Below are 24,313 nucleotides of genomic sequence, written 5' to 3' on the forward strand. Positions count from 1 at the left end.
TGAAAAAGCATTTAATAACAGCACCAATTTTAGGGTATCCACTGCCAGAAGGAGAGTTCATCTTAGATACGGATGCAAGTAATGTGGGAATTGGAGGAGTGCTGTCTCAGATTCAAGGAGGACAGGAACGAGTCCTCGGATATTTTAGTAAAGTTCTTTCAAAACCTGAGCGGAATTATTGCGTCACGAGAAGAGAACTTCTGGCAGTAGTGAAATCAGTAGAGCACTTCTATCAATACCTCTATGGAAGGAAGTTTTTAATCCGAACCGACCATGCCGCCCTTAAGTGGTTGATGCAGTTTAAGAATCCAGAGGGTCAGATAGCCAGGTGGATCGAACGACTCCAAGAATACGATTTTAAGATTGAGCACCGAGCCGGAGTTAGCCACAGAAACGCTGATTCTCTTTCCAGAAGGCCATGCCCAGCAGAGTGTTCCCACTGCAACAAAACGGAATCCAAGGAAGCAGCAGTGCTAAGAACGACGATTCTCAACGACGACTGGACGCCTACTAAGATAAGGGAAGAACAAGAGAGAGATCCAGTTATACAGAAAATCCGAAAATGGAAAGAGGAAAACCGTCGACCACCTTGGCAGGAAATATCAAACCTATGCTCAGTAGTTAAGACGTATTGGGCCCAGTGGGACTCATTTATCATCGAAGATGGCTTGCTCAAACGAGTCCTGGAAAATGATGACGGTTCAGAGAAGAGAAGACAGTTGGTGATCCCAAAGAGCAGAATAGCCGAAGTACTTCGTCAGTTACACGACAGTCCATCGGGAGGGCATTTTGGTGTAAGGAAAACCCTTCAGCGAATTCGGGAACGGTTTTATTGGATGAACAGTTCCGACGATGTAAAAGACTGGTGTAAGAAATGTACTATTTGTGCCACGAGTAACGGGCCTTACCGAAAAAGGAGAGCTCCTATGAGACAATATAATGTTGGAAGCCCGTTTAAAAGAATAGCTTTGGACATCGCTGGGCCATTTCCAGAAAGTGAAAATGGAGGCAAGTACATGCTGGTAGTAATGGATTACTTCACTAAGTGGGTCGAGATTTACGCACTTCCAGACCAGAAGGCCGCCACCGTTGCAGATAAGTTGATCCAAGAATATATCAGCCGATTTGGAGTGCCTTTGGAGATCCATAGTGACCAAGGCAGGAACTTCGAAAGCGATCTATTCCAAGGAATATGTGATAGACTAGGCATGAAGAAAACAAGAACTACCGCGTATCATCCGCAATCGGATGGTATGGTAGAACGAATGAATAGGACAGTTGGCAAGTATTTGACAAAGATGGTGTCCGATCATCAGCGAGACTGGGACCAATACCTTCCGTTCTTCACAATGGCCTACAGATCTGCTGTTAACGAATCAACAGGCCAGACACCAGCCAAAGTCCTATTCGGACGCGAAATGCGACTACCTTGTGATCTAGAGTTTGGGTGTCGACCTGGAGAAGATGTAGCGGGTGAAGATTATGTGATCGAATTACGAAAAAGAATGGACGATGTACATGAGTTGGTCCGTTCCCACCTTCAGATCGCTAGCGACCGAATGAAGAAACGGTACGATACACAAGCCGAAAAGGGTTGCTTTAAGAAGAACGACAAAGTCTGGCTGTATAATCCCAAGAAGCGAAAAGGTTGTTCTCCCAAATTGCAGCAGTTTTGGGAAGGTCCATACCTCGTCATGGAGAAAATCAACGATGTCATCTATCGAATAAGCAAGATTCCGAGGGGAAAGCCGATGATAGTACACCATAACCGGCTGGCGTCTTTCGAAGGTGACCACGACGTAGATGAAGAAGTGGAAGTAAACCAAGTCCAAGACGTGTCTGACCTCACGTTTGAGGAATTCATGGGTGCCTATGGAGGTACCGGTAAAGCAAGACATGGTGTTACCACTGAAGAAAAGCAAGATCTACTCGCGCTCCCCGATGACTACTCGCTGGCCCTTACCATCCCGGCCAGTATCAAAGACGCACCAGGGTTGGCATCCGTCTTTCGAAGGAAGTTTGGTCGAGTTGCAGAACTGCAATGCCAGGTGCCAGCTCCCGGTAAAACCTTGAAACTCCAAGATGCATCACGTTACCTTTCCTACCTGGTAACAAAAGACACTGCCCGTGACCAACCTACCTACCGAGATGTATGGGAAGCCTTACTTCAATTGAGAGAGCACGTACTAGAGTCCGACGTGCAAAAGTTAGCCATGCCAAAGTTGGAGTGCCGCCAATTAGATTGAAGGGTTATCCGAAATATGGTGGAAGAGATCTTTAAAGACACCGAAGTCCAGGTGTTAGTCTGTTGCAATCCGCATAGTTACTGGTGCGGAGAGAAAACCGTCCCTTGTCATTTTTATACAACTGGAAGTTGTAAAAGAGGGTCCAGTTGCCGATACCAGCATACCGTTCCGGTTCCAGTCCCGACAAGGTTCCAGGAGGAACAATCTTTTAAGAGGGGGGCAATGTTACGATAAATTCTGACCCAAAACCGTAAATATATTTATTACTAATATTTTCATTCATTCACGTATTTTTTAGGTAATGCCTACCTGACACACGATGGGTCCCCCTTTGTAATAAAAACATCAATTCGAACCTTCTGGAGACAAGCCGATTTAACCATACCGGTTCTGAGAACAATTCGCCGCTCTGTCTAGAAGGCCTTTCAGCAAAACAGCGGTCTATGTTCGATGTGTTTCGAGAAACAACTGTTTTCATTCTCGAATAACAGGACTTTATATTTATAGAGGAATTTTGGTTATGGAGGGACAGTTAATTCCGAAGACGCGCTCGCGAATTTGTTACGTACGGATATATATAAATTATTGTCAGATAAGTTAATATAAATAAAGAAATAAATTAAATCCGTAAGTGTTATAAATATTGAACCTTTTAATAAATTCACAACAACTCCTATATGGGGGCCAATGAAAATGTATAACAGGCAATGAACTAGATTGGCCAACGCTGCATTGCAATAGCAACGCTATTTTTGAGTGAAATACGTATAAATGTAAAATTCTGACTGACTCTACCGCTAACTGTAGACTCTCACCTGCTTAAGAACTCTTTTTTATTCAAAAAACACTAAGGTCCATTCGCCTAGTTCGAGCATATTTTGACAGATTCATAGCTAAAAACCTACAACACAAAAGTTCCTATCTCACAGTTTTAACAGCTTAAATAAACTTTTATTATAGACTCTTCATTGAAAAAAGAAGAATTATTACAAATAGTGGAAGTGTATACTAAACCCAAACCCAAAATTTTGGGTAATAAGTATTTCAAAAATATATTTCAGTTATAATTTAACATATTCTAGTAAATATTTGTATTAATCACGTTGTTTATTTTATTAAATATAGTTCTATTGTTGTTCTGCAGGACATGAATACCTAGCATAACTGAATGAATTATTGGAAATTACTAATATTTGCTTTGTTTGTTATAATAGTATCATGTATTTGCTTTGCTAAATCCTCTTTGCATAGGGAAGTATACTTATTTTGTAAGATAATAAAACCAAAGTGTATGTTGATTCCATCCTAGTAAAACGTAAACAACAATTAAGTATGCCGTAAGACCTTTTCTGATCGACTGGTGGCTGCTTAATTTTGTGGAATTTATTTCTTCAAAATATTTTTATTTTTTACACTAAATAAGTTTATTATTTGTTATCAATGAATAAATATTGATTGTCGGTAATTCGTAAAGTTCTATTTTATTTACGTTTACTATGAGTTTACTATTGGCTATGAGTACGTATGCTTGGTTGTATAGTAATTTCCAGCCACTTCTAGCATAGTATAAAAAGGGCCAAAAAGTAACTAACTTCGCAAAAAAATAACTCAAATACAATGCTATGGTACACAGTCAGTCACTGAGAATTTCCCTTTTAATTTTTTTCTTTTCTATTCCTTTCTATTCAGATCATATCTTCCTAAAAATGCATAAACAAAAATACAGAAGAATTTTAGAGAAAGTTCAGAGAAAGGCCCTGTTGAGAATAGCAGGGGTACTACAAATTCACTTACTAGTGAAAGAAAGGGCAAATGTGTATGGCATGAGTAAAACGATAAAGCAGATGAAAGGCCTAACCAACGCGAAATGGCAATAACTATTTCTTCATACAAAAAAACAGCTAAAAAATCTTGTACAGTTTTTAAAGGTTCTAAAAGGCAGGTATATGAGGGATAGCTGACAAATCTTTCAAGACGTACAGCTGATTTTGCTTTGTTTTTTTTTAAACTCATAAAAGTGAAAAAATCAGAGAGCGATTCTCGAAAATTAAACAATTCGAACCGAACCTTTTTTATTGTTTTATTCTCTCTAAACCCATTTTTTAATAGCTAGTTGTAAAACGTTTTGTTGCTTTTTGAATTCACAAAACTAATAAGCCATAAAAAAAATTGTAAAATTCCCCCTCGCTTAAAAGTCTTTAAAAAGCTCGTTTACACACTATTTCACAAAACTGTTTTAAAAATTATCCTATTTATATTCACGGTTAATATAAATGTACCAAAACAGACTATTACTTTGCTTTTATTTGCTTAATGTTTATTTATGTTACATTACATCTTCCTAATTACCAGGAATATTTATAACCTGGATATTTTTGCCCTTAATTTGTCAAGCACACCTCTGTTTTGATGCTGGGGGTACGTGATATCCCAAAGCTACTTGCGACATAAAATTTGCGACACAATCAATGTTTAGTTTTCACTGTATATGTGGATACTACAATCTAATACCATTAATTTGTACACTCTACTGTGCACTTCGCGGGTCCGTCGTACTCGTGCTGCGTGGCCGAGCACTTAGAGAAGATTATTACTCAAAGAGACACCATCTTCTCTAAACTAGTCAATATAAATGGTGAGTCTCTCAACAACTTGGCGACATAGTCCTTATTGTAGATCAAGCAGATCGTGCATGGCAACTTCTTCAAGACCTGTAGAAATGCACAAGGCTTAAAATTTTTGTAAGATACTCATAAGATATTAGATTATGTATTGTATCTTATAAAAATAACTTTTATAGGATACAATACATGACCAATCTTGTACTGGCCAAAATACTTTTAACGTATGGCACTCAAATTGAACAAGTATATGCCTAAAGGTATCTGGATATCTAGACACCATGCTTATCGTAATCGAGGACGTTCTCCAACAAGATTGCCGGAAAACATAAAGTGCATCAAACACAACTGGACTCAAGGTATTTTAACTGATTCAAGGATAAAGGTAAGTAAGCAGGTGGTATGAATATATTATTTAGAGATACTAGACCTAAAAACTGACTTTAAAAATTTATCAAAAGGACTAGAATAAGGAAAAATACTGTCAAATAGCAAATATTTTTTTTAATACAATTTACTAAAAATTTAATTAACATTTTTATTTACATACATTAAGTACATACATATTTGTTGCTTTAAAGTTAGTGATTAAGATCAGTCCAAGGATATTCCGGATTCTCAGCCATGCTAAAAAAGAAAGTAAAAGGGTAACATTACTACTTAGTTTAAATATATATATTAAATTCCGTTTTGAGTATAAATAAAATAAATATAATAATTAACCTTTTGAGTTATACATTCATGAAGGTAAATAATTCTGAAGGTAAGAATTACTGACATATTGTGGAGCAGGAATGATAGAACAATTAACAACATTAATTAATAAAATTATAAAGCACAATAAAATACCAGAAGAATGAAGAACAAGGGAACTAATTTTACTATTCAAAAAAGGATATAAAAAACAGCCAGAAAACTACAGAGGTATAAACTTAAAATAATAAATTATTAAATTGTTAAATACTACACTAAAACTTACAACTAAAATTTTAGTTGTGCTAATAAATCAGAGAATAAGTTTAGCAGATAAACAACAGGGTTTTCGTAGTGGAAGATCGTGTACAGATGCAATATTCGTAATAAAGCAAATTACTGAGAAATCACTAGAGTAGAATAGACTAGCATTTCCGTGTCTGAGTGATTTAAAGAAAGCATTCGAAAGAGTAAGACTCAAAGATGTAATCCGTCTTCTGTATAACAGAGAACTTCCCCTAAATATTATAAAAACTATCGAAAACATCTACCAAAACAACAAAACGGAAGTCAGAAGAGATAGACAACTTACAGAACCTATAGAAATAGGCAGTGGAATAAGACAAGGGGATTCATTGAGCCCCATGCTCTTCAATTTGATCATGGATGAAATCATCAAAAGCGTTAACAAAGGAAGAAGATACAGAATGGGAAACAAAAGAATAAAAATACTTTGTTACGCAGACTACGCAATATTGATCGCCCAAGGTGAAGATAGTCCGTAAAGACTGGTCCACAGATTTAACATAAGAACAAAAGAATTTAATATGACAATCTCATCTCAGAAAACTAAAACAATAATAGTCAGCAAAGAACCAACCAGATGTAAAATAAAAATTGATGGCGTCAGTATTGAACAAGAAATGGAAATAAAATACCTGGGAATTACACTGTCTAGCCATGGAAAACTTAACAAAGAAGTGAGAGATCAAATACAAAAAGCAAATAGTCTGGCAGGATGTCCTAATAACACTATATGGCGAAACACACACAAGAATACTGCGATGAAGTCAAGAATTTATAAAGCCAGTATAAAACCAATAATGACATATGGCTCAGAAACAAGACCCAAAACAGCCATAACGCAAAGGCTACTGGAAACGGCAGACATAGGAGTACTGAAAAGAATTACAGGAAATACGCTGAGTGATCGAAAGAGAAGTGAAGGCATTAGATGAATATGTAACGTAGTGTATAAATGAATTTACACAAAATAGAAAAAAAGAATGGAATAACCACATAAGCAGAATGGGGGAAGGTGTAGTCAAAATAGCAAGAGATAAGTCACCAATCAGCAGAAGAAGTATCAGACGACGACGCAAAAGATGGAGTGACAACCTTCGATAGAGATATTAATCCGCCAACGAACAAGCAGAATTGCTTATGAAGAGGAAGAAGAAGAAGATGAAGAAGTAATTCTGGCTGAGTCGACTTGAGACTTTAGGCTATTTCAAAACTGCCTCGAAAGCTTCGCTAGTGCCAACAACATCCTGCGGTTTGAATTACCAGGCCCTTTGAAATAAATTCTTGAAATATTTAAATCAAAACTTACTTGCTAGCGAGATATTTAAAATCGTAGACTTTGCCGTTCATTCCCTTATCTAATTGTTTGAGCGTTTTCATTTCCTTGGGACTTAATATAAAATTAAAGATATCGTAATTTTCCTCTATTCTTTTTACGTTGATGCTTTTAGGAATAACTACTACGCCCAGTTGATGTAAAAACCTGAGCGCAACTTGAGCTGTGCTTTTATTATGGGCCGCAGCTATTTTTATTAGCTCTTCATCTTGAAGCATATTTATAGGAGCTTTCGTTCTAAAACAAACAAGTAAATTCAAGCTATACACATATAAAAAGCAGGATTTATACTAGTGTTACATATATACACAAACATGATCGCATTCGTCATAAAAGAGACAAGATATACGATCGTTTATTGGCATATTCTGGGCTAGTTAGGCGTCATCGGATAATGCTAAAAGTCAAATACAGACTTTTTGAATTTTGCCATTTCTTTTTGACTGAATCCAAGTCTGTCTTTGACATCTACCATCCATCCGTTTGGAAACATGTAGTGGGAACGAAAACATACTTTTCAAGATATAGAATAAACATTCACGTATTCTGCTGTACAATACGAATTACAAATATTTGTTTGTAAAAGATAAAATTATTTTCAAATATTTCAGCGGGCTCTAAGCAGTTCAGAGGCATTACAATAGTGGCGTCTATTTTCTGTCATTAAAAGTAGATGACGCTATGTAATGATAATACAGTGTTAAGTATGAAATTTGCTCAAAATACTGCCTTTCTCTCTCCGAGTTGTTTCTGCCTATTACAACCACTTCAGAGGCCCTAGCAATTGTAGCTTTGTAAACTGCTCACGAAAGATTTCTGCGGATGAGCAGTCGAACCATCTCCTCAGATCTTTCAGCCACGAGTTCTGGCGTCTTCCAACTGCTCTTTTGCCTGCACTTTACCGTCCAAAGGTTTACCTTGGTAAGTTTTTGTACCTGGAATTCTCAGCATCCGTCAGCTGTGATGTTTTTTGCATGCCTCATTGACTACAAGAAGGCTTTCGATAGAGTCAGGCACGATCAAATGATGGAAGTGCTGAAGAGGACAGGGATTGGCGGAAGAGACCTAAAAATAATAGCTAACCTGTTGTTGTAAAAACAACAAGTTATATTAAAATTAATTAATTTTTCATTTTTACAATGCTTTTCACAGTATTTCTTGCCTAAAAATATTTTTGTCATAAATGTCATTATAAGTGTGTCATAAGTGTCATTATAAAATTGGGTTAAATGTGCCTTAGTTTCCGCTATATTCGCGCTCCCCTATAACGACGGTATGAATGAACAATGTGTTAAAGCGAACTCTTTAATTAGTAATAGTGATGTTGTAAATATTCTCAAGTTATTAAATGTGTAGTATCGATTGATTACGCTTTATTTTTCTCTAAGTACAACCCTATCAAACCAAACACATAAGGAATCATCGCCGTGAAGTCTGCTTACAGATATCGAAGGAAACTCTTTAACAGTCCATGGTCCTTAAATATTTGGTACTGTACACGCTGAGACAAGGAATTTAATAAGCTTTCCCCCAACAATTGGTGGAGATCAGACAAAGTTTCACCACCTGTATTGGAATCAATCAGCGGTGCTCCGAATAGATGGAGAATATACAAATCAGGTTAAAATCTTAAGGGGAGTGAGACAAGGGTACGTAATTTCACCATTGATTTTCAATCTGTAGCTCGGAACACATTTTTGAAAATACTGGAAATTTAGTTTTGGAAACATTTAGATGTAAACCGAACATTTCTCGCTATGATGAACTACCGCATTTATTATATTTTTTAGTTCTTGTGCGTTGCTTACTATTAAGACGGTATTATAAGGTATAATAACGTTAGACATATAACTATAACTATAATAAGGTACGATAATAATGAAAGTATTGTTTTGTTTATATTTAGAAAAAAAACGGGTGTAGCAGTCCAGTAAGACTGCCGGTGGAAGTTACACTTCTATACACGCATTCGCCGTTACAAATTTATTTGGGAGTCAATCTGCACAATCATTACATATGTAATTCTATAGGTAAGACATAGCAGAAAGAGAAACAGAATTAATAACAACTTACTAACAATGAAGGATTGAATCAATATTTTGATGAAAATGTATATTTTTATTTTCATATGTATGAAAGGAGTTGAATGCAAAGTTTTTTTATACATACTGTGCAGTAAAATTCATTGTTTATTTTGTTATTAATATAATAATACAATACAAATTAAACTGCAATATTCATAAGTATTTAAAAATGACAATGATATACATAAAAAAATACACTACAATACAGTGCAGCATAATTCCATATATAATAATACAATACAAATTAAAATTCAATATCCATAAGTATTTAAAAATGACAATAATGTAATAATATTACATTAATATTATTATTAATAAAAAAGTCCTCCCCGACTGGGAATCGAACCCCGGTCTCCCGCGTGACAGATTGGGATACTGACTACTACACTACCGAGGACATGACACAAATGTATTTCAAAATTGACAGTTCTGGATCATACAGTGATTTATTGAGATTATTATTTTGAAATACAAAAAAATAATATAATTATGAACATTTAATAAATAATACAAAACATATCACATAAATAATAATATTAATAAATATTTTGTTATATGTATAATATTACGTATATATATATATATATATATATATATATATATTTATATGATATATATATATATATATAATATTAAATTATATATATATATATATATATATATATATATATATATATATATATATATATATATATATATATGTAATATTAAATTATATATACAAAAGGAACATTTTTATATTCGAGAGAGGAAGAGAGAGAAAATATATCTTCTGTCTCTCTCTTACTCATTATCTTACATATGTAATGATTTCACAGATTCACTCCCATACAAATTTCCAACGTGGAGCGCGCGTATAGAAGTATAACTTCAAAAATCAAAAGCCTTATCTACTGAACAATACTTACTTAAATCCAAAATCAGCCAAGTAAACATCAGCTTTTACAGCGCCCAGAGGAGCATAAGCAACAACGACGATATCATTTTTCTTGCAGAATTGCCTGGTTGCCTTTTCTTGATCGTACACGTGCATTTCTATCTGAAGATTGGCAGGTTTAATTCTAGAAGATTTCATAACCTTTTCTATTTGGGATACGTTAAAATTTGACAGTCCTATGGATCTCGTTCTACCAGCATCAACTTGTTCTTCCATTTTCTAAAATAATATCGCTGGCTATTTTTTTTATTAAAATGAGCAAGTATATACATAATCGAGACCTGCAAACTACAAAAAGACATAAACGGAGAAATTGACAAGGACGTAATAACAAGTGAAAACAAACATTATGAAGATACACGCAATGAAAATGGAGAATTTCTGATACATGTACGCGCACAAAAATATTTCATATTCCGTCCTTTTTGACTCTTCAAAGCGAACTTGTCGTAAGCTCTAAATAAAACGAAATCTTTCTCATATTAGTAATTTATGTTAAAAATAATGTGCATCAGATGGTGTAACAATTTATTATATTCGCTTATTGGGGGTTGAACGGGTGATTGAACAATTACTGGGCTTGGGGATACGGTAAACAAATAAATTGAAACGTTTGCGAACGGCCACTCATGTTTTGGTTAGAGAGCTGAGTCGTGGATAAGGATTCCTTTATTTGGGGAGACTAGGAGACACTAGAGAATCCTAAGACTAAGAATCCTAAACTATTTAATATTAGGACGCCGTTTAAAAGAATCGTCTTGCTTTGAAAGAAAAGATTTTCTCTCTTTAAAAGTTTTTTTCTTTAAAAATTTACCGCCGACATTGAACAAAGTTTTTTCACTGGTTAAAAAAGACAAAGATTTAGCAAACTTTGTTTTTTGAAAACGAGGAGTAAAGTCAAGTATGATTGACCGGCCCGATATTCCAAAATGGAGGCATCAGTATTGCGTGAGATAATAAAATTTCGTTTCGGTGAATGTTGGACATAGTGTTTCCATAATGGAAGAACCTCTCAGTGACTTCAACCAGGGATGCTTTTGTTAAGGGGTTGTTAACAGGCCTAAAACAGCCGACACAACGAGGCCCCCGATTTGTTATAGTGCATGCGGGTAGCGAATTGGGCTTTGTAGAAGGTGCTGCTTTTTGGTTTTTAGCTAAAAAAAACTCACCGGACTATAATGATGAGATGGATGGTCCTATATTTCAACGATGATTTAAGGAAAAGCTACTTCCTAATCTTCCAGAGAAAACTGTTGTGCTGACGGACAACGCTTCGTACCATTCGAAGAGAGAAGAAGTGATTCCGACACAAGCCTTCAATAAAAATCAAATTAAGACATGGTTGCTGGAGAAAGATATCTTTTTTAAAGAAGATTATCTAAAATCAGAGCTCATGGAAGTGGTAAACACATACAAAGAAAAATACATAAAATATAAAATCGACGGTATGAGCAAAGAGAAAAATGTTGTCATTCTGAGACTACCTCCATACCATTGTGAGTTAAATCCAATTAAAATGGTATGGAGTCAAGTCAAAAGACATATTGCCTCACACAACACAGAGTTTAAGACCGCCGCTATGGAACAATTATTAAGAAATGTATGTGGCGTAGTAACAGTGGAAAACTGTAAAAATTATTGTAAACATGCTATTAACGAAGAGAAAAATTTTGGGTTATTGACGGGTTGATGGACGATATTGATCCTGTGATTATAAATGTGACGGTTGACAGTGAAAGTATCGAAAGTGATAGCGATGATAGTGAAGATGAGGATGATGTTAATATCCAATGAGTAAATTATGTGATAGTGTGCAAATCGGCGGACACAAAGTGCCAAATCCAAAAGGTCTGTAAATAATAATCCGGCGAAAGTGAAAATTGAGTAATAGTGCGAAAAATTGTATATAATATAACATATATACATATATATCTATATATATATATATATATATATATATATATATATATATATATATATATATATTAGTGATTATTTCGACCAAAAAATAATTTATAAATACGTTCGAATTATCGGGTAAAGTGGTCTGTAATGAAAATCTTTCTTTTTTCTAAATTACTCAATATTTCGCCATTTATTTAATAGCTTCCTCAGGAGTAAACTAAAACAATTTGAACATTACAAAAAATGGCGTACAAATACATTTTAAAACACTAACAGAATTTAAAAGATTTCGCAAATAAAAATTGACATTGAAGTATTTGAAATATTGAATGTAAATTCAATTTATTTATAAAAATTAAAATTATATTAAAATTAAAAACACTTTAAATTATAAAACGGACACTGGACAGTTAAGTAATATATATATTGTAACATATTGAACAAAATTTATAAATATTCAAAATAGCCAACATTCATCTTAATAACAACTAACCTTAATAATTCATCAAAGAAATATTATTCTTCTAAATTTTCTTTTATTGTTATTTTTATTTTTACATTTGAAATAATTTTAATTTTTTATCGTATAGCTGTAACGAACGTGCTTAAGACAATTTAATCTTGACATTCAATATTTCAAATACTTCAATGTCAGTTTTTATTTGCGAATTCTGTTAGTGTTTTAAAATGTATTTGTACGCCATTTTTTGTAATGTTCAAATTGTTTTAGTTTACTCCTGAAGAAGCTATTAAATAAATGGCGAAATATTGAGTAATTTAGAAAAAAGAAAGATTTTCATTACAGACCACTTTACCCGATAATTCGATTGAGGATTATTGGGATACGCAGCGGTGAAATAAGTGTACTCTTTTAACTGAGTTTCAAGCTTTCGAAAATGTATATTTTCATCGTCGGGAAAAAAGTTATTGAGATTAGTATTTCTTGGATGTTACACTAACATGTGACAATATTACGCACCACTCATAAAATGAGTTAAAAATTAAAAAATACATGGTGTAAAAAATTTTTAAATTGACAAACTATACAAACTGACACATAAGAAAAAGACAAAATAAAAAAAATAATAAATATATATATATATATATATATATATATATATATATATATATATATATATATATATATATATATATATATATATATATATATATATATATATATATATATATTGAGAAAAGGAGTACGACCGTTAATCCAATATAAATTAAGGATCACTCGAAGAGTAGTGGGTTTTTCGGTCAAAAGGTGGAGAAAAAAGACAAAGAAGTTGGCTACTTCATCTATTTATTTGAAGACGTTTCGCTCTCTAATGAGAAAGCATCATCAGTTCATATAAAAAGTACAATATGAAAAACCAAATTCATAGAAAAAATTTGATTAAATAGTTTAATAAAATTTTTAAATTAATTTAATTCATAGAATTCTTATTAATTTCGCAGTTCCAAATTATTATGAACCTTGGACTGTTGGAAGTTGAATTAAATCTGCACCATGTGGCTGGCCAACCAGCTACAACTTAGACATCTATGTAGGGATCGACCTAACTTGTTTTTTCTTTTTCTTCGAGCCATTCCCTGAAGGGAAAATGGTGTTTTTAAGCATCTTTTTCTTTTATTAAATGGTTCGTACAGACAAGGTTTTCACCTACTTTTTCATATTTTTAAACTTACCGCTTTACTGCATTAGCGGTTGGCAACTCGCCTTGTTGTTTGTTATGTTTTAATATCAAGGACACCGTCTTTTCACGTGATAGCTAAGTGGATCTAAAATGGGGTCCCATTTGCCAAACAACATTTTTGAATTTCCTAATTACAGAAAATATTTTATCACGTAATGAAAAATATTGCTTAAACAAAATAATAATAAATTTAAAAAAACGCATAGAATGTGTAATATTAACAAAAAAAACGTGAAAGTTTACCACTGAGTTACATCCCCCTTATTTTTATTGACCTCCACAATTCTTCGAGGCATAGTTTTTTCAAGTTCTGACAAAACTCAATGTAAACGAATTCCATATTTCTTGCAATTTTTCCTTTAATTCGTTGGCATAGCTGGCAGGATGTTTTCTCAAAACTTTTTTCATTTCGCGCCACAAAGTTTCTATCGGGAATAAGTCGGGACTGTTAGAAACCCATTCCAGAAGTGGTATGCCATGGTCTTCAATCCATTTTAAATTCTTTTTATGAGGTATGACAACCTGCTCCTGCCTGTTGGAAGACAAAATCTTCCGCTGATGTTATTAAATCGATTTACCCTTAAAATATTTAGCTGCAATTTATAACTCGCTCGCAACAAGAAAAAAAACTGTATTATTCCTACAAATGTTAAATTACTGTAACAAAGTTAAGTAACAAAAACGTAAAACAACGTTATTGTTTAGTTTAATTTTCGCAAAAAATAAATTACGTATATTGGTTTTTATTGCTCTTTAATATCATTCTTCACCACACAACGAGTTTTATTATTTAAATATGACAACTGAAATGCGACAAGTGAAATACGATCATTGAAATATGGCAAGTCAAAGATGACGCAATAGCATTGCTATTAAGTTTAGTGTATATATATTTACTACCTTCCAGAGAGCTGAATGGTCATTTGGCACAGCTAGTATGGTATTATTTTTAAAAATTTTAAGTGCCACTGGTGCATGTATAAGAAAAAGATCTACATATTCCAGTTGTAATTTCATTAATGATTCCTTTATACTAGATTCTACGGCATCAGGAAAGCTGTTAAATAAATTCAGTTTAGTTGTTACAAAAATATCCTCTCGCTTAAGATTTTTTTCCGAAAACCACTTTCGGAGAACTTTTCCGATTATGTGTTCATTTCCGTAGACGGTAGCTGTGTCAATGTGACGGTATCCGACTTCTAGTGCTTTGTCTAGTGCTTTAAACGCATCGACTTCATTCATTAGCTAAAATAAAAATTATTTGAAATGATAGTATACGCAAAAATTTAAAAATAAATTTTATTTTTCTCCCCAATAAAAATAATCTTTAGGATTCAAATCGGTGAACGAGGAAGCCATTCGATACTTCTAATCTACCAATCCTTCGTCCTGGAAAGTCTGATCTAAATAACACCGAACAAAATGAGGTGCAGCTTTGTCTTGCTGAAACCGTGGCTCACTAAAATTTTATTTAATAATAAATGGTCCAATTAAGTGAGTACCCAATCGTCGGCTTAGTGACACAAAAATGTATCTCAAAAATGACTACTTTTCAGGAGAGCTTATATAAGGTTTTTAAAAAAATGATTTGCATTTTGTAATGATCTGTAGTTTATTCTCAACTTTTTTGTTCCGAATTATTAATCTTAGGAATGTATTCTTGACGGTAATACAATCATACGCAACAACGGATAAATTGTGTTTTCAAATTATCAACAATTAGATAAAATAGCGGAGATACATTTTTGTGTTCCTAACTGAGTAGTCTATTATTATAGAGACTTATGTATGTACCATTTTATTTAAGAAAAGCTTAATCTTAATCCTAATAAAAAGTCATTTGTATTTGAGTAATATCGATAAATTTCGAGAGATGAACATACTGAGTGGCAGGTATAATAATTAAAAGTACAATAAATTAAAATTAATTAATCTCTACCTGGTCCGAAATCTTAACCACGCCATGTAAATACAAATGACTTTGTAGTAGGATTAAGAGTAAGCTTTTGTAAAATAAAATGGTACCTACTTGTAATTCTTTGTTGCTGTAGCATTATAATCTAATTTCACAAATGAAGGTTACCCAATTTACTAATAATAATAACAAAAATAATAATTATAATTTATTTTATAACTTTCTATTGTCCTAAAGCTAATTTCTTGTGACATTAAATACTATTTAAACGTCTCGATGGGAATAACCACAATATATTTATTAAAAAAAGAAACTTTATAAAAAGTTTAGACAACGATTTCTGAATTAGAAGTCGAAACGCCAATAAAGTTTCTTTTTTTAATAAATATATTATGGTTATTCCCATCGAGACGTTTATGACTTTATTTAAGATCATAAAATATTTTTTTTTAATTAAACATAAACTTCGAAAACATTTTCAAACAATAAATTTAATTATGTCAATCACTTTGCACATCTGATTAATTGACCTCATTGTTGGTGAGCAACGACTTATAAAAGAGATGATACTAGGAGGAAGTATAGAAGGAATAGAATAGAAGGATACTATAGAAGGAATAATGCCTTTATACTATAGAAGGAATAATGCCGAATAAATCCTTATAGTTTTCCTCTTTTATTGGCCCTTGTTTTTCATATGCCGTTATTAAGTTTGGCAAGGAAAATTTTCAGTTTCCTTGTTTTATTTAAAAAATGTGTTTATTATCGTCTTTTTTGTACTGCAGCCATGTTAATTTTAGCCAATTTATAATACTACCATAGATGTCCACTTTTTTGTTTTTTATTAGAATTGTGGCAAAAGCTTTGAAGTCATAAATTTCTTCCTATCCACTCTCGTGTACAGTGTATTTTGATTTCTTTGGCGCCCTTCTTACAGTGGAGTACCACACAGTGAAGTCAAATATGTCCACATTCTTTTATGCTTTCTCAATATGATAATGGACCGAGTCACACTCCATCATCGAATGGTCAGGTTCAAACAAGCAATGGTCAATTTTTGGAATCTATAATGTCTGAACAGCGTAAAGCAACATAGCAGATACATTTACGTTGCGGTTTTGGCCACCACATGTGTCACTTATTCTTAATCGTCACCAAAAAAATATATCCTCATATTGTTCATATCCTGATGATATATGATACATTAGGTTCACTGGTAGAAACATGGAAGGCACTATCTGAATATGTCACTTGTTGTGATGAGAGCGGTAAATTATGACTATGTGTTTTATCATCTCGTACCGATTTGTTAAGAGTTAACAAAACTAATTTCTTACCTCTTGAATCCATTATTGTGTAATTATAAAATTATAAAACAGTATTATATCAATTATTATAATAATCTCTACAACAATTATCTTAAAACTGATTCACGTATTTACGTCTTCACAGTTGTAACAAAACTGAAAATGCAATGGACCACCCTGCCAAATATAATAAACAAATTATCAACTTATTCACGTGTTTCACAACTGTAACAGAACTGAAAATACAATGGACCAACCTACTAAACATAATAAACAAATTATCAAATTCACAGTTGCTACCTGCAATCACCATTCAGTGCAATAAAATTAATGCCACAAAAATGTAACTCAATATCAGCTTATTTATAGTACGAAAACATAGTATCACACAAATGTAACAGCACTTACATTTCTGTGACACCAAAAGATTGCTAAGAAATGTAGTTACGAAAAGTCCTTACTGGGGTTTTAGGTGGTCGGAGAGATACAGTTTTGTGTCACTCAATAGAACTCACTAAAGTAAGTTCAATGGTGTAGATATCTCAAAACGGGTAAAAATGTAGTTACATTTTTGTGTCACTAAGCCGACGCAATATACTCAACCATACATTTAGTTTGTGTGGTTTTGAGTGTGGTTTTTACGTATCCAGTCGACCCATGCAACGAAGACTATAGTAACTCAAAAAACGCTTAATTTGACTTACTATTATGGTATTATTATTCTTTTCAAGCTCTATTTGGTAGAAAAGTATGGTAAGTTAGATATTAATTTTAAGGCAACCAGTAAAACATTTGCATATGTATAGTAAGTTTACTGACCCTCACTTCTGCAGGCGAAAACTATAGTAAGTTGAGTTACTGTCTTCTGCCTTCTGAGAAACAGTGGAAGGTATTGCAAGTTTGACTTACTATTGGTTTCACCGCATGCTTACTTGTAGGTTATGTTTGTTACATACTACTATAAAGATTTAAAGTAGCTGCTGTGTGAAAATAATCATTTTTAATGCGAATTAAAATGAAATTAATAACACAAAAAATTTTGCACAATGCAAAAAACTTATGTGAAAAACAATCATCAGATTCAAGTAAGTTTGATCTATATTAATTTTATTTCTTGTTTTTTACTAACATGAATTATTATTTTAGAACCAGAAGAACATTCGAAAACAGTATGCCCTTCTAGCACATGTACATTACAATCTATGATCATTGCTTTTATTATTTATTTATTTTTACTGGTCCTTTTTTGGAATTGGATGACTCCCCAATCACTGAATTTACTTCATTTACTTGTATCAGATGCAGGAACCTCATCGTATGATACAGCTTTAGTTCCCAGCAAGCACTCTACAGACAAGCAAATCAGTGCTCATAATGTACAATCAGGTGCATCACTATTACTTAATATAACTGTCGATAACACCAACAACTTTACTTGGAACTTGTCTGGTAGTTCAGATCTCGATCCTAATTATGAACCAGAACAAACATCAGATTCTGACTCATCTAATATGCCAGATACTGAAGTTAAAAGTCAAATTAAGGGTGTCAACGTCTGTAGAAAGCGTAACATGATGCGTAAAGAAAAAACAGGTAGAAAGCGTGTAAGAAATACAAGTGGGTGGCTTGATGTGAAGGCTAAGAAGAATCGAAATGTAGGCATCGAACACAAAAACCGCAAGGGTCAACTTATTCCTACCAGACAGATGAAGAATCAATACAAAGAAGCCTGTAGAAATAAATGTCGAGAGAAGATAAGTGAGGAAAATAAGAAGATATTGTTTGAAGAATTTTGGAAAATTGGTGATCACACAAAAAATGGGATTACATACGTTAAGAAAGAGGATAAAAAGCAAGTAAGAAAAACAGACGGCAAATTAAGACGAAATTTCTCTAGAAAATATTTGCTCGCTCTTAACAACAACGATATACCGGTTTGCAAAGCTATGTTTCTCAATACTTATGGAATATCCGAACAGTGGATAACAACCGCTTTAAGTAAAATTGGAAACAGTGGATCCCTTAAGGCAGATAAAAGAGTGAAACACGCTACAAAACCAAATAAAATTGATGAAAGCATCTTAAACTCGATACGACATCACATTCAACTTTTTCCTGTGGTGCCTTCCCACTACATCAGACAAAAGTCAACAAAAATGTACTTGGAGGAGTGTCTTAACGTTGGAATAATGCATCGATTGTACTTGCAATATTAATTGCATGCATAGAATATATGCAAGAGAGAAATGTTGTAGAAGTAGGTACTTTAAGACATTACGGGGAAATTATTAATGCCGAGTACAATCTTGCATTTATTAAACCAAAAAAGGACCAATGCAGTTTCTGTACAGCCTATCCACTAGCAAGTCCAGAAGATAAACTTAAAATAAAAGATAGGTTTAATAAACACATTTCTAATAAAATAGCTGCCAGAAATGATAAGTCAGTTTATGCCGCTTGTTTCGATTTACAGAAATTCCTCGTAACGCCCCAATCTGCTGTGAGCGACTTTTATTACAAGAGTAAACTCGCCACATATAATTTTACAATTTATGATATGGGAAATAACAAAGGCTATGTGTGGCACAATGTTCTTGCGAAAAGAGGGTAAAACGAAAAGAGCAGTTGTATTTTGCATATTTTTAATCATCAAAAAGAAACCGGAGAAAAAAAGGTAATTCTTTACTCTTATAACTGTGGCGGACAAAACCGCAACCGTTTTATTTTCTCTGCAACCGATAAGATGCTTTTTGCTTTTCATTTTGCTGTACATTCCAAACATTTTACACTAATAATATGGAAATATATGCTGGTCAACAACCTGCTGGACCATATTAAGTAGATAATGCATGTGCAAGGACCGCTGGTTTGTTACTTGCAACATTGTCATCCAACTGAAAAGAGAACACAGGCTAACGGTTGTGAGTACGATTTAGTACCAAAAAAAAGGATTCTCAAAATTATGACCAATGCGAAAGACCGCCCTGTAGGTTCCTCTGTTTTTGTTTTGGAGTACATATGATGGTGACGTCGAATGTACGCAAAAAGAATAAAAATGTGTTATTAGTTTCATCCTTTTATCACACATATACAGTAGACGAAACTAGCAAGAAGCCAGAGATGATTTTATTCTATAATGATACCAAATGTGGAGTAGATATTGTAGATAAAATGACTTCGTCTTACGATGTGTCTAGAAATACTAAACGATGGCCACTTGTAATTTTTATGGGGTCCAAAATATCGTCAGTATAAACGCTTTTATAATTACCAAACATAATAATCCCAATACGAAATATACTAAATAACCAAGATAATTTTTTAAAAAATTAGGAGGAGACCTAGTAAAAAGCTATTTGGAATCAAGGGCTACAACATCAGGATTAGATTCTAACATTCGATAAGCTGTTATCAAAATCAAATACTCTGGAATGCCGACACAAAACCGACCTAATCCACCACCAGGTAAAAGAAGGCATTGCAAATATGTAAAGGAAAACGTGATATTTTTGCACATTTTGAATAACATACTGAATACACATGCGGAGTGTATTCAGTAAAAAGACCTAAGAAACTGACCGAGTGATAGTTTAATTTAATACAAGTTACAAGGTAGACATACACAAACAAAATATTTTCATCAGATTGGAGAAAACATCCTATTAGTACAAATAAAAATTGTTCTTTAAAAAGTTTGAATTAAAAGAAAATAAAAATATAGCCTTATTTGTGATCCAAATAGACCACCGTCGTGCGATCTTGTTATTATTTAGACGTAGTCGATCGGAGTGTTAAAAAATAAAATATAGACAAAGGAACTAATCAAAAAAAGACGAAAAAGCTTTAACACTTTGGCTACTGTGTGTACCATTTCTGGTACACAGTTGATTTTTACCAGAAACTGCGTGTACCAAATTTGGTCAAATGAAATGGTAATGTTTCAAGCTGTGTGTACATTTGGTGAACACAGTTCTGATGGTTTTAAATGCGTATCTAGGTTCCTACAGTTTACTGCTAAATTCTGGCGAAGCAGTTTGGGACTTAATCAACAGATGGCTGTACTATGACCGATTTTTTTAAATTATGGCGGAGCAGTTTGAAACTCCTTCAGCAGATGGCATATTATGGCCATTTTCTGACTTGCAGAAACTTGTTGTTTGTGCAATATTAGTCTTGTGTGTTTACGGTTCTAAAATTAGTACTTAAAATGTCAAATAAAAAATTAAGTGATGCTGAACTACGTGAAATAGCCGAGAATATGAGTGAAATGAAGTATGAGTTTATTAGTGAAGATGATGATGATGATGCTATGGATATAGATGATCCAAATGATCAAGATTCGTGTTCTTCTTCCTCTAATTTAGAAATTAACAGTGATGGGCAAGAGTTAGAATTCGAATCTGATCTAGAATCTCTCAACAACGATTCTGAACCTGATATTTTTTAAATAATCCTAATCCTAATATCATTTGGAATAATTGTGCAGGTAATATATAAATTAGTATTCACTTTTATAGTTTTGAGTTTATAATTTTGTAGGTAATTTGAACACATTTACTTTCACGGAAGATTCAGGATTCTCCCAAAGTTTTTTTGCACAAAGGGAAGGAGATCATCCAATTCATTTTTATAAATTATTTATTGACAACGATATTTTATCACTTATTGCCGAGGAAACCAACAGATATGCTGAACAGAAAATAGTATCAGGAATTACAAATGAAACATTAACAAAAACAGCATTATTGGGACAATGGAGAAACACAAATCAATCCGAAATTTTTGTTTTCTTAGGTCTTCAAATATGGATGGATTTGGATCGTAAACCCACTTTGAAAGATTATTTTAGCACCAATATGCTGTACAAAAATGAAATTGGAAAATTTGTTCACATGTCCAGGATAAGGTTTGAGCTTCTTTTGTCCAATTTGCACTTCTCAAACAACGAAATTGCCTCAGATGATAGGCTCAAAAAATTCCTTCCCTTGCAAAATTTGTTAATCAAGAAGTTCCAATCAGCATATACTCCTGACAAGAATGTGTGTATAGATGAGACGATGATTCCTTTTCGAGGACGACTGAGCTTTCGCCAATATATACCGGGGAAGCGTCACAAATACGGTGTGAAATTATTTAAACTATGTGGAGTGAAAGGTTACACATACAATTTTAAAATTTATACAGGAAAAGAGCAAACACCTAATGAAAAGCCAATTGGTACAAAAGTGGTGCTACAGCTTATGGAACCACTTTTACATTCAGGTCGCGTTTTGTGCACAGATAATTATTACACTAGCGTGAATTTAGCACACGAACTTCTGTACAAAGATACACATTTAATAGGCACACTGAGAAAACACAGGAAGCATAATCCAAAAGTAGTAAGTGAGGCTAAATTAAAAAGGGGTGAATTAGTCATGAGACAGAGTAACAGTAAAATCATAATTGGAAAATGGAAAGACAAAAGAGATGTCATGTTTCTCACTACGGAGTCTGTGCCTGAAATAGTGGACGTGCCAACAAAAAGGGGTGTCGTGAGAAAGCCTTCCACAATCGTGCAGTATAATAATGTGAAATCATTTATAGACGTCTCTGATCAAAAAGCATCATATTCATCAGCAGTGCGTAGGGGTATTAAGTGGTATAGGAAAGTTTCAATTGAACTTTTGGTTAACACATCTATTATAAATGCACATACTGCATACGAGGCTATAACAAACAAAAAGATAAGTATCACTAAATTTAGAGAAGAAATCGCCTCAGAAATTTTTCGTATTCGAAATATTCAGATGAAAAATTTGGATGATCGTCGTGTTAACCAAGAAAGAAATCACAAACTTTCCGAAGTGGATTGTACAAGATGTTATAAAAATAATAGTGCTAGAAATGGACGTAACTTTGCTATAAAAGAAACAAAACGTGTTAAAACATCTTGTCTAGCATGCAGTGATAAGTTTTTGTGTACCAACTGCTTTTTTGACACTCATTACTATCAAGCAAAAAAATGAACATTGTGTCCAAAAATGGTACACATAGTTTCTAAGAAGATAATTACGCATTTATTTCTGCCACAAACTGTGTGTACCATTTTTTGACACGACCCTTACACATGATTTTTTTTTTCAAAAAAATACCTAAATGTTGATATTTACATGTTTTTAGTATTAAATATTGTGAATTTTACCAAAATATAGTTTCAGTTTCTGACAAAAAACTTCAAATTTATAGCCAGTAGCCAAAGTGTTAAAATAATATAAAATATTTTTATATCGTGTATAAAAAAATAACAAATACTAGAGAAAAAACTAGAAAAAACTAGAGAAAAAATAACAAATACGGAGACAAATATATAAATAATAGATTATAAAAATAATTCTAAGTGAAATATAGTTTTTATAAAACAAGGATACTTACTGTATAAGTCCCATATCCAATCGAAGGTATTTTTATACCTCCCCGCATAATAAGATGCGGAACTCTTATGGATTTCAAAGAAATAAACATAAAGCATAATAGAAAAATACTACAAAATTTCGGGCACATCTTAAATCATCGAACGAGGTTCTCTTCGATGGAATTTAATACTGATACAAACTAGACAAAAAATTTATAACAATTTGTCAGGGATTTTATAGGAAGTGTGTTATTACTTAAATATTGGTTCCATAAAAGCAAATATTATAAGGTTTAAAATACTATATTCCATTCGTGTGATCAGTAATTATTTAATGTTGTTTCTTCCTTTGAATTTTGCGCTTGACGGAGCATAAAATAGCTTTGGTTTATATATAATTAAAATTAGGCATATTATTAACGCATATAACAATTTTGCCTGTATGTATTAATAAGCCGGGAGGCAAATATAGAAATCAAATTGATCAGGCACTGTCAACATGAAAAATCTGGCTCCAGGCCATTAGGAGTGTACGAGAAACAGATATGGGGTCAGACCACAAGATAGTCAGTATAGTAGAGGTGTAAGTCGTAGAATAATTTTCTGATAGAAACTTTAAATCTAAGAACTAAAAAAGAATGCCAAATGGGAGAAAAATAGCTTAAAATAATCTGCCATGCAGACGTCGCAATACTACTCTCTCAAAGTGAAAATGATTTATAACGTATGCTGCACCAATTTAATATAACCGCCAGAAAATTTAACATGTTAATTTCCCAAAAAAAAAACGCAAAATGCATGGTTATAACAGCAAATTTACTAAGATGTAAATTGGAGCTAGAAGGTCAGATAATAGAACAACTGATAAAGTT

At 33.2% G+C, this 24,313-nt stretch overlaps 1 protein-coding gene across 1 annotated transcript; it reads right to left on the reverse strand.

The window, feature by feature from the left end:
- Nucleotides 1-5,364: 5,364 nt before the first annotated feature.
- Nucleotides 5,365-23,642, reverse strand: LOC140440709 (prostaglandin F synthase 1-like). Its single transcript, XM_072531071.1, has 5 exons — nt 23,462-23,642; nt 14,726-15,070; nt 10,192-10,439; nt 7,173-7,436; nt 5,365-5,494 (listed from the first exon to the last, which is right to left on the reverse strand). Exons 1-5 carry the CDS (start codon nt 23,588-23,590, stop codon nt 5,449-5,451), a joined length of 1,032 nt encoding a protein of 343 aa, XP_072387172.1. The 5' UTR covers nt 23,591-23,642; the 3' UTR covers nt 5,365-5,448.
- Nucleotides 23,643-24,313: the final 671 nt, after the last annotated feature.

This window comes from Diabrotica undecimpunctata, chromosome 5, assembly GCF_040954645.1.
Source record: "Diabrotica undecimpunctata isolate CICGRU chromosome 5, icDiaUnde3, whole genome shotgun sequence".
Lineage (NCBI taxonomy): Eukaryota > Metazoa > Arthropoda > Insecta > Coleoptera > Chrysomelidae > Diabrotica > Diabrotica undecimpunctata.

Bases quoted from the DNA above. Each gene is read 5' to 3' on its own strand.
- LOC140440709 (XM_072531071.1), bottom strand. From the start codon at position 23,590: ATGTGCCCGAAATTTTGTAGTATTTTTCTATTATGCTTTATGTTTATT. The intron at 10,440-14,725 runs GTAGTAAATATA...ATATTATTTTAG, and splicing joins ACCATTCAGCTCTCTGGAAG to AAAATGGAAGAACAAGTTGA. The intron at 5,495-7,172 runs GTAAGTTTTGAT...TTTCTTTTTTAG, and splicing joins TTTAAATATCTCGCTAGCAA to CATGGCTGAGAATCCGGAAT.